This window comes from Pipistrellus hanaki (assembly GCF_964339955.1).
Source record: "Pipistrellus hanaki genome assembly, chromosome: 7".
Lineage (NCBI taxonomy): Eukaryota > Metazoa > Chordata > Mammalia > Chiroptera > Vespertilionidae > Pipistrellus > Pipistrellus hanaki.
In genome coordinates this window covers 70,376,310-70,393,115 of record NC_140509.1, presented here as the reverse complement: position 1 = coordinate 70,393,115, position 16,806 = coordinate 70,376,310, and the positions used below count along the sequence as shown (strand labels likewise).

The 16,806-nt window shown below is 37.7% G+C and overlaps 1 protein-coding gene across 7 annotated transcripts in view; it reads left to right on the top strand.

Annotated features, from left to right (window-relative positions):
- Window positions 1-16,806, top strand: part of AKAP7 (A-kinase anchoring protein 7) — a 79,847-nt gene that overhangs the window by 25,898 nt on the left and 37,143 nt on the right. For all 7 annotated transcript variants that reach the window (XR_014795621.1, XM_084890886.1, XM_084890888.1 and 4 more), the window contains exon 6: window positions 6,961-7,073. Coding sequence is in view for 6 of the 7 variants with exons in the window: in XM_084890886.1 (XP_084747012.1) it covers window positions 6,961-7,073 (113 nt within the window). In the remaining variant the exon portion in view is untranslated. The remainder of the gene's footprint in view (window positions 1-6,960; window positions 7,074-16,806) is intronic.

Sequence of the window (16,806 nt, the reverse complement as noted above, 5' to 3'; positions counted from 1 at the left end):
TAGGAATATTAATCACTTAGTATGTTACTGAAATATTGATTCTCTTTTGGAATTAAAATTATATTTAATTTTCTAGAATCTTATTTGATCAAAATAATGGTGGCAGAACTAGTTTGACTTAATGAAAAAGCAATATAATTTCTAAAGAAAACAAATTTAATTATTTAAGTATTGATAACTTAAGTTTAAATACATATTAAGAAGTAAAACTAACTTGAATAGTTGAAAATTATAATTCATGAGTAGTCTCATTTGTCTGATTTTTGTAGAGTTATAAAATTTACAAGTTAGAAGAAACAAATTCTTAAAATATGACCTCGTTGTTTTGAAAATAGGACTGAATTTCAGACACTAGTATTTGAACTCATTACTAAAAATTTTCAGGATAATGAGTAACTTAGAAAATTTAAGGTATGAAATTGAAGAAAATTATCATACGTTTTGAACTAATAGAATCTGAATTGATGAACTTTTACATCAATACTTGAATTATGCATCCAGATATGCTGCTAATAACTTATTTTTGGTAGATGCTGGTGGGAGGAGACAAAGCTCATCTTTGATCCTGTTTTCCCATGGAAGGGGGGAAGGTGGGCAAAGTGGGGGGTGGGGGAATGGAGATATCTATAATAGTGTCAACAATAAAAATAAAGTTAAAAGCAACAAAACATCATCTCTTTTCCTAGCATTACACAGTAGCTCATAGCTCATTACACAGTAGCTCATAGAGTTTAAATTAGGCATTTATATGGCATTTCTCCACATTTTACAATGATGAAGTTGCTCTGAAAAGCTTTTTGCATAGAAATTAATATGTGATTTCATTCATTATTTTTAGTGAACCGTAATTTTAAGAAGTATATTAAATTGAGAAATTGCTAAAAATTTACCCTACTATAATTATAATAGTCAATGCATTTTTAAAAAATGAGAAATGTGTGCTTGGTTTAGCATGTTAAAAGATTCCAAGTGCACCTATCTCCTAAAAGGAAAAATGAAAGGTTTTAGGATATTCGTTTGAACATTATACTTCCACTTATTTTGACTGTCATTTTCCTCCAAAAGATGGAGAGAATATGCCCTGTGTTCCTGTCTTTTGTGAGGAATTTGTTCAGTTATTGGTATCTTTGGGCATTTCTACGCTGCTTACCAACTAAATTATATTTAAAAATATTTTAGTGTAGTTTATTAGCTTAATATTTATAAATATTATGGTAAATTGTGCATTTGAAAACATTCAGAACTTATAATGCCACTTATTTAAATGTAACATATTTCTTTCTTTCTTTCTTTCTATCTTTAACTTTTTACTTTTTAATTTTTTAAAACTTTTTAATTTTCCAGAAGTTTTAAAATTTAGTCCAATTTATCTGTTTTAACTTTTTTTTGCCTGTGGTTTTAGTGTTATATATAAACAATTGTTATTAAATCCAGTATAATGAAGTTTTCTTCTTTGATCAATTTTGAGTTAATTTTTGTATGTGGTATAAGGTAAGGGTCTAACTTCATTATTTTGCATGTAAATATCCAGTTTTCCCAACACATTTTTTAAAAAAGACGAACTTTCCCCATTTGGTAGTCTGGCACCCCTTTATTCCATTGTAATGTTTTAAAGTTCTCTTTGACATTTTCACACAGCAATCAATTGGATATATCTATTTAAAATGGTGAATATAAAATATTTAAATGGAAGTTGGTTTCAACATTATGTCAGCCTTTATGTTGAAGCATGTACTTCAAATGAGTCACTAAAACGATCTAAAATGAAACAGTTTAAGCAGCATATGGAAATAGGACTCCATTAAATAGTAATAATATAGTAATAAAAGAACAGTTGTATGGTTTTTATTTCTTTAAAATTTTAGATGGCTGAAAAATGATTCTAACATTTTATTAAGATTTTAAATACTATATGTGACATAATTTTACTGTATCTTACAATGATATTAGAAAGTATGGTGTATTGTTTAATCCCAAATCAGTCTTTTTAAAACTAAAATCTAAACAGGGGTCTTCAAACTACGGCCCGCGGGCCACATGCAGCCCCCAGGGGAGTCTGATCCTGCCCGCCAGGTTTTTTGGGCAGTGAGCGCAGCCAAGGTGTTACAGTAGGAATTAGTAGTTCATATAGTCCGGCCCTCCAGCTCTCTGAGGGACCGTGATCTGGCCCCCACTTTAAAAAGTTTGAGGACCCCTGAACATATTACTTCTGTTGCATCCACGTACTGACACACAGTATAGATAGTTAAGAATATATTAGGACCCTCCTGGCCAGTGTGGCTCAGTTGGTTGGAGCAGCATCCCGTGCATGGGAAGGTCATGGGTTCCAGCCCTATTGGGGTATGTGCAGGATGCAACCAATCAATGTATTTCTCTCACATCGATGTTTCTCTCTCTCTCTCACTCTCTCCCTCTCCCTTTCTCTGCCTCTCTCCCTCTTCTCTTCCTCTCTCCCTCTTTCTCTTCCTTCCTCTCTAAGAAAATTAAAAACTAAAGAAAAAAAGAATTAGGGCCACCCGATTTGCATAGTATTATAGACTATTCTTATTAATAAATCTCTTTGTATACCTCAATAAAAATAAAGCTCTTTGTGATTATTCTCAAATTATTCATCATGCTATCATATAAACACGCTCAAAATTTTTATAAAGGGGAGATAATTACAAAAGAGAAAAAAGGAGAAAAAATATTTGCTTTGCAAGAAAGTGTATAGAATTAAAAATACATTATTGTATTAAAAATTGATATAGTTTACTTTGAGACAAATCTAGCAATGTATTTGCATGTTAGGTAAAAATTTATACTTGCTACATATTTAAAAGTTTACCTGAATAAATTTCCTATCTATCTATCTATCTATCTATCTATCTTAAAAAACAGATAAAACTTCCCAGTATATGGCATGCTCAATAAATACTTGTTGAATAGATGGGAAAAAACCCACAAACCACACACACACACACACAAAAAAACCCCACCCTGATAAAACGAAACTGTTTCTTAGGATAACAAGAGTATTGTTTCTTTATAAATTATTCATTGAAGTGTTCATTTATATAGTGACGTCTATTACTATTAAAAATATATTTTAAGAAATTTTCTTCAGGTAATTTTTACCTTTATTTTTAGGTAAATTGTATTACTTAGGAAGTATTCTTAGCTGACTTGTGAAGGCTATCTGATGTGTTTGCACTGTGATTTTCTATTTAATGCTTAAAGGAATATCTGTGGTACTAGAAGGAATTGAATAATCTCTTAAATTATTCATAAACTTCTCTTACAGAATATGTTAACATAGATGAAGAATGACATGTGGTTTTTCACATTAGCAAAAACTCTTCTTATCTCAAGAATAGTATTTCCATAACTATTACCCAGTACTCTGGCTAAGCAATAGATTATACTCTTATTAGGAATATAAAATCGCTACTAAGATGTACTTTGCCAAAAACAGTATTTTTTTCTCTTTCCCTATTTCTATGTACCTAGAGCATATGCTGTACTGAAAAAAACAACATATTAATACAAATTAAATGTGCTTTGTGATAATACTATTTAACCCAGTATTGTGAATAGATATCCATCAACTGTGATTTCAGTCAATAATTATAACGCGAGTCAACATTTGATCAGTAAATTGAAAAATGCTGTATCTTTAGAATCAAATAATATGTAAATCTAATGTAGATAGTAATAAATGATACAGATGCCTACTATTTTACTTTCTATTAAAAAAAACTACTTTCATTATATCTCTTGTTTGTTTTTGTTGTTGTTAATCCTCACCGGAGTATATTTTTTCCACTGATTTTATTAGGGAATGGATGGGAGGGCAGGTTGAGGGAGAAAGAGAGAAACATCGATATAATACACATCAATTGGCTGCCTCCCAAATGTGCCCCAGCTGGGGCCAGGCATCAAACCTGCAACCCAGGTATATGCCCTTAACGAGGAATCTAACCTTCGACTCTGGTCGAATCCTCTAATCACTGAGCAACATCAGCCAGAGCTCTTGCATGTTTTGACAATTCTGAATGTTGCTAAGTCCTCCTCTTCATTGGGCTGAAATCTGTCCGGTGAGACTACAAGCTCCCTGAAAGCAGGGAGGTGCTTGCTGACTTTAACAGATAATGTGCCTGGCATATATAGGAAGTGCTCAGAACATAACTGAATAAAAGAATTTTGGCTTTTATATCTTCATGCTATTTCTATTTTCTGGGTTGCTATGAACATATTGGTAAATTTCTATCAGAAGTTCATCTATGTGATAATTCCTCAAATACATGAGGCTTGGAAAATGTGCCCCAATTCCTTCACTTAGATGTTAGGAACTTAATAAGTTGGCTTACTATGGTATATGTTAAGCCATCAGACATTGCCAATGTTTGACTGTTTTTTGGTTTTTTTTGTTTGTTTGTTTTTAATATATTTTTTTATTGATTTTGTACAGAGAGGAAGGGAGAGAGATAGAGAGTTAGAAACATCGATGAGAGAGAGTCATCGATCAGCTGCCTCTTGCACACCCCCTACTGGGGATATGCCCGCAACCAAGGTACATGCCCTTGACCAGAATCGAACCCGGGACCTTTCAGTCCCCAAGCCAACGCTCTATCCATTGAGCCAAACGGGTCCCGGCTGTTTGACTGCTTTTGATTCATAAAAATGACAGTTTTGTATGAATCACCCTAATATTTTGACTCCAGTTCTATTTAAAACAGTTGAGAATATGCCAAAATTATTGAGGAAAGATATGCCTGCTTGTAATTTATATGAGCTGAAAGTTGATAAGTTAATTATAATAGTACTTGTTCTGAATACTAATACACTCTTTTTTATTTTTTTATTCTTTATTGTTTAAATTATTACATATGTCTTCTTTTTTTAAAATTTCTTTATTGATTAAGGTGTCACATATTTGTCCTCAACCCCCCATTCCAATCCCCTCCCACTCACGCCCCCAACCCCCTATTGTCCTCAACCACTGGTTAGGCTCATATGTATGCACATAAGTCCTTGGTTGATCTCTCCCTTTTATCCCCACCCTCCCTTTGAGGTCCAACAGTCTGACCCATGGCTCCTTATCTCTGGGTCTGTTCTTGTTCATCAGTCTATGTTGTTCACTATTTCCCCTAGATGAGTGGGATCATGTCCTACTGAAAATATACTTATAGGAATAAAAAATGAGACAAGCAATAATCGTTATGCTGAAAGGCATATGAATCAGTACACTCTGATTGTTTTAAAACACATGTTTGCCTGGACTGTTGACTTTTTTTGGCTGTTTAATATCTAACCTCTTTTCCAGCATCTCTGTGTCAGGTGCATTTTTTTCATAGATTCCTTTGGATTCAGGACCATAATCTTGCTTTGGCTCAGACTAGTAACTTGAACAAAACAGATCCATGCAGAGTCCATTCTCGAGATGGGCTGTGTCATCAGCCGTAGCTACCATCAGTCTGAGGCCCACGGCAGCATTTCTAGCCCTTTGCTGTGCCTGGTTTCAGTGGTGCCAGCTGGAAGACCATGTGGTGTCGCCGGACCTGTCCTCCTTTGTACTTCGGGCTTCTTGGTGCCATAGTCTTCCAGCCTGTTACTGTATCCCTCCATTTCCCATGAAGTCTGTTGTTGCTTAACTCAGGCAAAATGGTCTACAACTGAGAACCAGTTTTTTCTTGGCATTTTAATGGTCTCTTGCTTAACTTTCTTAATTGCAGAAGAGAGAAGAAAAATCATTTGGTAGCAGTGATTAGTAAAGAAGAGTGTTTTAGGACATGCTCCACATAGTTTGCTCACATGTATGTGTTGGTATCTATGCTCAGCTAAATACTCAAGGCGGACCCTTTGCAGATCTCTGGAGTTTTCACTCTGTGTCAGTCTCACTTCCCCAGTTCTCTGCCCTGTGAGCTTATTCTCAGCTCTTTTTCCTGAACCAGTGAGGTGACTGGGCTCTATTCTCCTCCTTGCACAAAGACCCAGCCACTCAAGGATGTAAATTGGGCGGTCGGGCTCATCTGGTTTGCTTCTCATCTCTCAAGGACCACTGGCCTTCATTTCTTGATGGGTATAGTGTCTTGTAAACCTTTGCTTTGTATACTTTGTCCTTTTTTTGGTTCAGATGGGAGGACAAATCTAATTCCTGTTATTCCATCTTGGTTAGAATACCTATGGTCACTACTGGTATAATCAGTGAGTCAGCATCTCATCAGTCAAACAGTTATTTTATTAAACATTTCTCTTTCAAATTGTTGCTTTTGTGTGCTTTACCCAATGTTTGAAATCATTACAGATTTAACTGTCATAAATATGTTTATCATGTTCATTGTTTCTCTCTCTCTGTTTTTTACTATATTTTATTAATTTTTTACAGAGAGAAAGGGAGAGGGATAGAGAGTCAGAAACATCTATGAGAGAGAAACATCGATCAGCTGCCTCCTGCACACACTCCACTGGGGACATGCCCACAACCTAGGTAAATGACCTGACCAGAATCGAACCTGGGACCCTTTAGTCTGCAGGCTGACACTCTATCTACTAAGCCAAACTGATTTCTGCTCTCTCTTTAAAAAAAAATATCATAGCCCTCGGTGGTTTACCTCAGTGGAAAGAGTGTCAGCCCTACGGACTGAAGGGTCCCAGGTTTAATTTTGGCCAAGCGCATATGCCTGGGTTGCAGGCTCAATCCCCAGTAGGAAGCATGCAGCCGATCCATGATTCTCATCATTGATGTTTCTCTCTTTCTCTCTCTCCCTCTCTCCCTCTCTCCCTCTCTCCCTCTCTCCCTCTCTCCCTCTCTCCCTCTCTCTTCCTTTCTGAAATCAATAAAAATATATTTTAAAAAATCATAGATATATAAAATAATCTTTATTATAAAAAACATTTTGTTACTTTTTGACTTGCTATTTTTATAAAGAAAGCCATGTGATGTAGTAACACGTTTGTGTATCTTTTTATTTACTACAGAGGTTGCAAAAAGGACATTTCAAGAAAAAGGCATCTTGGCAGGAGAAAGCAGAAGTTTTAAGCCTCATTTGACCTTCATGAAATTGTACAAAGTACCATGGCTCCGGAAGATGGTGAGTGGACATTTTTATCGCAAACCTTGTTCTACTGGCTACACCAGCATTAAGCATGGTCAGCAGCATGAATGACATTTGTGGTGGGTTTTGACATCCTACTTACTATTATTGCTCCTGGGCCTACTTCCCAGGATGCTAAGTTGGCTCATGAGCCTCTTTAGAGGCTGTTCTACGTGTTCCCTCCTTTGACATGTGGCTATTGGCTGTATACTGTGACCAACACTCATTGCTTCGTTGTATAGTGCCACACCTGTTACATTCCTCCAAAGGCCTTGAGGTAGTGCCCAGGTTTTATTCTCTGTTTTCTTTGCTAATGGTTGTTTTCAGTCTGCTGCTATCAAAGCTTCCTCCACTGACCTGCATACACTGGTGCTGCTCTCTGCAACTGGGTTTTTCAAAGTGGGACAAGCTTTTGAACCCTCTACAGAGCTCTTTCAAGGTTTCCAAAAGCCCACCTTGTTCTTCCAGTAGTGTTCTCCGTTGAGGGCTTAGAACAAGTGTCCCTGGGACGGGACAAGAGGGTAACTGTGGGAAACCTTGTACTTAAAAGTACTTCTCTCTGAAGATGGTCAACAGTGACACAAGCCGAGGGACATGTGTCTTCACTTCTCCTGTCTCCAGGTGACTTTCTGCCTTCCCAGGCCACTCCCTCTCCTTCAGAGGTTGGGGTAATTGTTGACTTTCTTCTGGATTCATGAGCATTTCTCCTGGAATCTGAAGGGCACCCTTCATTGTTTTCCCCATTGCAGCCTAGGGAGTTGCTCTTGCACCTAAATACATCTGCTGACCTGCTCTGATAGACTCGAGTTGTGGAGGTGGCCATGCAGATTAGCATTCATTCCTGCTTTCCATGGCCCTTGCTGCAGTTAAGACTGATTTGCAGCTCTATAAATGAAGGGCATGTTTATTAGTAAGTAGATCTTTTTTCTAAATTTGGCACATTTTGCATTTGTTGTCTTTGTGCTCAGAAAGTCTTTTTGGTCCTTTAAAACATGTGTTTAAGTGGTTGACCATCCTGTCGGTTCTGAGTATTCTATAAACTATTGTAAAATTCTTCTCAAAAAGAAATCTTGCATTTTTTTTTTTTTGCTAACTATGCCCCACATTTAATATTAACTATATTTGGTGCCATTCTAGAATATTTTGGTAAAAATAATTGTGTAAATAATAGATTTTGAAATTTGGAATGATAACAACTGACACAACTTGTAGACTGACAGTTTACTTTTTCACTTATCTTTCCTTTTTTTTTTTTTTTTTTTTTTTTTTGCTTTCAAATGGATTACCCTCTTCCCAGTGGTTTCAAACTTAATCACAGAATGACAAATCAGTGGTGAAGGTAATAATACACATTTCAAAGTGTTTCTGTCTTTACAATATTAACTTTGAAATGATAGCACCCAGGTACATTAATCAGAGGAATATTAAGACTCCTCTAGAATCTCAATTTCAGTATTTCAGACTGAAATGATTCTTCGGCAGTTAATTTCACGGGATCTGCTCCTTTCCTTTACAGAAAGAGATGTAGGACTTAGACAAGTTACGTGGCAGAAATGAGATCACATTCTCCTTAGTTGCAGAGCCCAGTGTAGAACATCCATCTTATCTCATTCTCAGTCTCATTTTCTTACCTTCCGCTGGCCTCACCCATTTTATCCAATTAATTTATATATGTGAGGAGCAATCTGGTCCAAATCATATTTATTTAACAGATCTTTATTGAGGGCTTACTATGTGCCGGGTGCTGGGCTGAGCTGTGATCAAAACAGAAGCAGTCCTTGCTTGTGTGGTATATAAACTCTAAATCAGGTTAGGTTATGTTTAGGTTGGAATGCTTAATCTTTAGAAAATAAAGTATGTATGACCTTACTGTTTTGTTTTTTTTTCAGAAAGCCAAATAAGAATTTTTTCTTCTAATCTATGAAATGATTCTGTTTCTGGTGATGGTCAGTGTGTCTGAATGCTTAAGAAAGTGCTGTCTTAAACGTTGGGATTCATGAGTCACTGGGGTGCCTGGTGAAGCTGCAGATTTCCACCCTCTTATTTCAGATGTGGAGTTAGATGGACTGGGTGGGAAGCGGTCAGTCAAAGAAGTTGTTTGAATATATGCATAACCCATGGACATAGGTCATAGTATGGTGAAGGCCTGGGGCAGGGTGTCTGTGTGTGTGTGCAGGCTAGAAGGGGTCAATGGTGATGGAAAGGGGACATCTGCAATGCTTTCAACAATAAAGATAAATAAAATTTATCTTTTGATGTTTAGTAAGTGCCATGGGTGATTCTAATCCAGAGGATCTGCAGTGTAATACAGTAAGTCCCCACTGAACGTCGACAATAGATTCTTGGAAGATGGTGAAACGAGGTGTAATGAAATCAATTTTGCCCTAACTGATATATATATATAAACAAGAGTTAAGCCGAAACCGGTTTGGCTCAGTGGGTAGAGCGTCGGCCTGCGGACTGAAAGGTCCCAGGTTCGATTCCAGTCAAGGGCATGTACCTTGGCGGTGTGCAAGAGGCAGCTGATCGATGTTTCTCTCACATCAATGTTTCTAACTCTCTATCCTTCTCTCTTCCTCTCTGTAAAATATCAATAAAATTAAAAAAAAAAAGAGTTAAGTTCCTGTGGCATCTCATGGACATTATTACAAAGTGATATTATTTGAGGACCTCCTGTATACTCTGGGACTTGCGGTCTTAAATAAATGTCAAGCATTTTCTCTATGTAGTATATCATTGGTTCCACTGTAAAAGTGAAAAGCAATATGAAAAGGTGGCATATATAAAGGAGGATTTTTATTATGTTCTGTCATTTGGAATGCAGATTTTTGGAAAATGTGACTGTTCGGTCTTTCTTCTTAACTTTTGTGCACTTCCCACTGTCTGTTTCCATCTCTCAGCACTAATGGTGTTCTGGGATTTTATCCTGGTCTTCTCATTTATAAGGGAGTGGCCACTGATAAAGTCAGCAATAGAATCTATCGCTAGTATTCAATGTTGTTTAGATTTAGAATAAAATAAAAGGAGAAAGTGTGTGAAAAAATACATTGATTTTCACTCAAATATTAGGAAGTTTGTCTCATTTCAAGTACTCTTTTCACATTATGAATTATTTTACTTTTAAAAATATTCAATTTTTAAAAGTGAATATATGTTCACTGTAAACAATCAAATGCAACAAACCGATAGAGTGGAAGATACAATTTTTTCCTCATCACTGTCCTATCATCACCTTTCTCCCAATATAATTTTTCTCTGTAAGTTACCATTACTAGTCTATCCTCCTGACCTTTTCCTATACTCTGCAAATATATACAGGTGCATATACATAGTTCCTTTAAAACATAAATAAATATACCATTGACCCCTGAGCAAAACAGTTTTGTAATATGCGAATCCATTTATACACAGATTTTTTTCCAGTAAATACTGTAAGTGTATTATTTCTCTTTCTTATGATATTCTTAATAATTGTTTTTTATCTTTATTGTCAAAATACTGTATATTATACATATAACATGCAAAATATGTGTTAAGTGTTTACGTTATTGATAAAACTTCTGATAAAAAATAGGCTAATAGAGTTAAAGTTTTGGGGATTTCAAAGTTATATGTGGATTTTGACTGTTCGAGGTGAGGGGATAGTAAGATATATGATCCATTCATTATTATCTACAGGAGGTATCATTATTCTGTAGTAGTACATTTGATTTTTCGCCATTTAATGTGTCATGTTTTAATGACCTAAAAAGCCGGTATCCATGCTGGTATAACAAAAGAGGAGTCCAAGTTGGAGCCATAATTGGTTTGTTCCTGAAGGTCAAACATCTCATTGACTTAAAAGATGTGCACGGTGTCTGGTGCAGGGAATGAGTGTTCACCACCCCTAGGATGGCCCTAAAGGTTAGTGTGAGAATCTCCCGGTGGTGGGCAGTGTTGGCTGCAGAAGTCCCTGGGCTTCTGGGGTACCGTCCACTTGTAGGCACCTGTCATCAGACCATTCAGTAAAAGTAATCAAAAGCCCAGCGGGCTAATCAAAAGTTCTATAGATTGTGTTCAGAACTATGAAAATATAGACACTCTACTTTAGGTCTCCTGATAAGGAGCTCCCACTGTTAGATATGGTATTCTGGTTCCCAAGCTAGAGCATTGAGTTCTAACCTGGATTCTGGGAAACATAAGACTTTGCTTGGCATTATGTATTTTTCTAACACCAGGAGGCATTTACTTAATGTGTTGGTTTTGCTTATTCTTAGTTTCATAAAATGTTATTGGGTATATCACATAAGAGAGTATTGAAAGTTGTGTATTTTAAAGCTATTTTGACCATCACTATGCTTTCAAAGTTACAGGTTTGTTTTTTCTCCCATCAAATTAATGAAGTCTCAACAATCATTAAATTACATTGTCTCTGACATAGTAACAGTAATTTGTCTAGTGTCCTTAGAATATATATATATATTTCACATGGGTAGTCTACTCCTTGTTCAGCCCCATCCTTTTTGTAGTGCATTCTTTGAGGCTTATTTTTCTCATTGAGTGACCTTGTCTTTCTGTGATTTAAACGTTGCAGAAACTGATTGCTAACACTTGGTGGCAGAAGAAGACCAGTTTCAAATGAAACACGTGTCTTAATGCAGATCTAGATTCCTCAAGAAATAAATGGGATCTTTTCAAGGAGAGATTAGGATATTTTTTTTAAAGCATAAATTATTTTCTGTGCCTCTTAGATGTCTTTTCTGATTTATGATTCTTTCAAGTTACTAACCTAGCACTTAAATGATCAGAGTTGTAGTTTATGAATTGACACTTCCTTGTAGCAGCTTTTCACAGAGTCAGACAATTAGAGAACTTTAGAATGAAAGAAATGCTTTTTCTCTTTATTACTACTGTTAGCTACTATTGTCACTTAGAGTGGTTTGTTTTGAGTATACAATTTGATGCACACCAACCAAGGGCAGAAGCGTGGTTATTGGACCATCTGATAATGAGGTTGAGATGAAGTAGGGAAGAGATTATAGGGTAGTTATCAGTAGAATTAACAATAGGGAGTGGGAAAGGAGAGTGTCTGGATGAATCCAGATGAAAATTTTGTTCTGAATGTACAATTAAGGGGAAAACTCAGTCCCTGAATAGTTTGGTGACTGAGTATTCAGGACCAACATAGTAATGAAATTCTACAATAGGTTTGGCCAAATCACAGCTTTTTACATCCTTCACCAGCCAGGACTCTATACTATCTCTTCTCTCTCCTACCACCATTATTTACTCCATATCTCTATCAGATAGTACATTTTCTCAGAGACTTGTTAACTGCCCTGGAATAGTTTGGCTGCCCCTCACTTTTCTGGGGCTGCATGGACAATGGGCCTTTCTAAGCCATTTCAAAATGCAGGAGTGCTAGACTGTTCTTTCTTGAAGGAATCTGTAATACATTTGAAGAAGCATGAATCTTCCTGTTTTAGCTCCATTGTTTAGCCCTGGGAAAATCTCATAACCTGTCTTAACCCATGTTTACTCATAGTGCACTTGGTCTTAATGACTCTTGACTCCTGTGCTATTCTGAAATGTCTGTAAGGCAAGCATTTTAACTAAATAGGCTAATTTGGCTTCCCACCGAGAATTTTTTTAGACTGCAGACTGGCTTTCTTATTTGCAAATTATGGAAAGAGAATGACAGAAAGGAGAAAGGTCTTTGAGTACTGGTAAGAAAATGGTGGCTATTTGAATCTTTCTACTTCTTCTGGAAATCCTACAGAGCAATACAGACATTAGGGAAAACATCACAAAACTTTAGCAAAACTAGGACATAAGAGAAATCTGTAAATAGCAAATGGTCAGTAAGCGTTTCTAGAAGCAAAACCACAACCAGCAAAACTTGCATGCACATTTGTTTCACTCCCCGAGGGCGAGGGCTCCTCTGTAAGAAGGCACAGAAAGTGTGGAAAGAGGCCCAGAGGAGGAGAATCTCAGGAAGGACCACCTTCAGAAGGGGCAGGAATACCTCAGGTGCAGTGAAGGAGCTCAGGCTGCTGGTGGAGAGGCAGAGCAGGCAGGCTTTCACAGGGGCCCATATTGTTAAGAAGTGTCAGTCTAGCCCTGACTGGTGAGGCTCAGTTGGTTTAGTGTCATCCTGTGCACCAAAAGGTCACTGGTTTCCTCCCTGGTTTTGGATTAGGTGCCTGGTCGGAGTGCACACAGGAGGCAATGAATCCATGTTTCTCTCTCACATTGATGTTTCTCCCTCCCCCTCCCCTCTCCCTCTCTAAACCAATAAAAACATATATATATATACACACACACATATATAAATTTATTAAATATATATTAATAAAAGGGTAATATGCTAATTAGACTGGGTTGACCAGCCATCTTCCGGATGTCCGACTTCCAGACAAAGCCATGGTGGTGGGGATCGAGACAGAGGCAGTTGGGGGCAATCAGGCCAGCAAGGGAGGGCAGTTAGGGGCAATCAGGCCGGCAGGCAGAGGTGGTTAGGGGCAATCAGGCAGACAGGCAGAGAGGTTAGGGGCGGTCAGACAGGCAGGCAGGTGAATGGTTAGGAGCCAGCAGTCCCAGACTGCCAGTTTACGCTCAATCCCTTCCATACTGTCTAGGTGTTTAACTCTTTTTTGGATTATATCGGAAACTGTAGTTTTGTCTCTAGATAATCTGACCAATTTAGGTACATGGTTCCACATTTTTTACTTTAAGGCTATAAAAGCAAAATGTGTTCGCCTGCAATATAAATATATTGCGGTATAGAGGTTAGTGTTGTAGAACAAGTTTAAATTTTTAAAATTTTCTATGAACTTAATTCTGAATAATCTCTGCAGAACAGCTTCATTGTCCTATTTCATTGTTGAGAGCCCAAGAATTTTTTACACCAATGGTTTTCTGGCATTTCATAATGTTGGGAAATACTGATTTAAGAGGAAAGCTACTGCACTAAAGGAGGAAAACATGTTAGATTAAGTTGTAAATGTATAAGATGCAGAGACATAGAAGAATGGAATAGACTGACAAATCTCAGAGGGAAGGCGGGGCCGTGTAAGATGGGAAGAGATTAACCAAATAATTTATATGCATATTTGCATAACTAATGGACACAGACAATAGTGTGGTGAAGGCCTGGTGGGGGGTGAGTGTGGGATGGAGGAGGGTCAATGGGGGAAAAATAGGACATCTGTAATACTTTCAACAATAAAGATAAATTTCTAAAAAGTAGCTATTTTTTATACTTAAAAATGTTGTAAATGTAACCCTAGCCGGTTTTGCTCAGGACTGAAGGGTCCCAGGTTCGATTTCGGCGAAGGGCACATACTTAGGTTGCAGGCTCCATTCCTGGCCCTGGTGGGGGTTCATGCAGGAGGTGTGTGTCTCATTCATCATTGACATTTCTATCTCTCTTTTCCTCTCATATATATAGATCATATTTGGTGAGGAATTTTGAGGTGGGGGACACTTTTTGTTTATAGAACACATATTCTTTAGTTTACACAATTAAACGTTAAGTTGGTGAGTTTAGGAGAATATGTCATTATTTGTTCCAAAGAATAAAATATTAGGAAAACAGATGTGATAGGGAGGAGTAGGCTGTAGCTTGTTTATGCGTGAGTGACCTCAAGACGGTGGTGAGCCAAGAACCCAGCTGGAGTTTGATCAAGGGGAGTTGAGAGCCCAGCTGAGATGAGCTATATGAAAGCATTCTTGGATGCCTTTTTAGGAGACTCCTCTTTCATCTCATCGTGATGAGAAAAGCCACGTGCAAACATAATAACTTACATGGCCAAACAGCGTGAGATCTGCCATGCTGCACCTGAGAAGGCTTGAGGGGGGACTGAGAAGAGTTTTGCTAGGTAGACAATGAGCGTATATGGGAACAGACTGTGCTGTAAATAAAGGCGTAGTGTTCAGCGTGCCTGCAGCCTTGAGGACACTTGGGTGCCATTGACCTCTTATCTCTCTGGCTCACATGTTGTTAGTCAGTATAAATGAGCTAAATGTTTTTGAACCGAAGCCATGTTCTTCCTCTGTTCTGTTTGGTGGAAAAAAGCTCCAGGTCCAGGAAGCAATATAATGCCTTTTGTTGGTGGCTTTTGTGAAGTGGTCTGTCTGGCTTTTAGAAGTTGCAAATCTTGGGACGGCTTTCCTTTCCACTTGATGCCACCAAGGCGCACAGGCTCCTCTCAGCCTGTGAGTATAGGTAGAAGGAGATGTTAGCAGTAGATTTAAAACATACTTCTGAAACTGGACATAAAACAGGTCCAGGCCACCTGTCACCACTTGAGCCAAATGAAGCAGAGACAAGGCTACATCATATATGAGTGTTTATTCCAATAATGCTGGCAGTATGGGAGAGCAGCAGGTCATCCTGTAAATTCTGCTTTAACCTCCCCTACTATCCAGCTGATTACAGTATCCTATATAATGAAGAGCTAATATGCAAATGGTCATCAAACCCTCATGCTGCAACCTCTCAGACACTCAACACTGGGGAGAGAGGCATGGGGACCAGCCAGGCACAAATGAGCTTGTGAGAGAGGAATGGGGACCAGTCAGGTTGCAGCCTGAGAGAGGGACAAGCCACTCGCCCCACTGTCCTGGGTCCCAGAAGCTGGGGCTGCAGCCCCCCAACCAAATTCATAGGTTAAAATCTCCAATGTTACTTTTTTGGAGACAGGGTCTTTACAGTGGTAATTACAGTTAAATGAAGTCATAAGGGCAATGCCCTAATCCAACATGTCTGGTATCAATGAAAAGTGGAAGAGACACATGGAGAGGCCATGTGAGCACTCAGCAAAGAGAGAGGCCTCTGGATAAAGCAAACCGGCTGGCACCTTGGTCTTGGACATGCAGCCTCTAGAACTGTGAGAAAATAAATTTCAGTTATTTAAAAAAAAAAAATTGGAAAGTAAGATTTGCTTCAGAGAAGCACCATGCCAATATACAATATAATCTTGACATAACTGAATAACTGACACATACATTTTCATTAGGAGCAGTGGTCATTTAAAATTATTTTAATGTCTCCTTGACCTGGCTGCTTTTGCTTAGTGGATAGAGCGTCGGGCTGCAGACTGAAGGGCCCCAGGTTTGATTCCCATCAGGGGTGCATGCCCGGGTTGCAGGCTTGATCCTCAGTTGGGGGCGTGCAGGAGGCAGCTGATCCATGATTCTCTCTCATCATTGATGTTTTTATCTCCCCCTCTCCCTCTCTGAAATTAATAAAAATATATTTTTTAAAAATGATTTTAGTTTTTAACCAATATATGTAACTTTTTTCCACTCATGAAAAAACAAGTGTAAAAAAATTACCATACCTCTTTAACCAGTTGATGCCCAAAATGACAAGCCAGTTTGGTTTGGCTCTTCTGAATTTTGGTTTCAAGATATCATCATAGGAAATGCACACATTTCTTTTATAGTCTCTGCATGACCAGGATAACCTCCTGGAAAACACAGTAGAGCTTTAGGCATGCCCAGCTTACCATCAGTAGGACTCATAATTTCTTTGTCTGTTATGCAGCCTGTTTGTATGTTCATCATGGAAGCTGTGATTATTATAAAGTCACTATAAGGAAGTTACCTATTGTATAAAAAGTCTTAACCTTCTTAATAACACTGACATTTCATCATTCCTTTGATCACAATAACTTTTTCATCAAAATTAAGGATGAATAATAAGTAGTTTATCTTTAGAACCTTAAATGAATTATTTTTACATTCA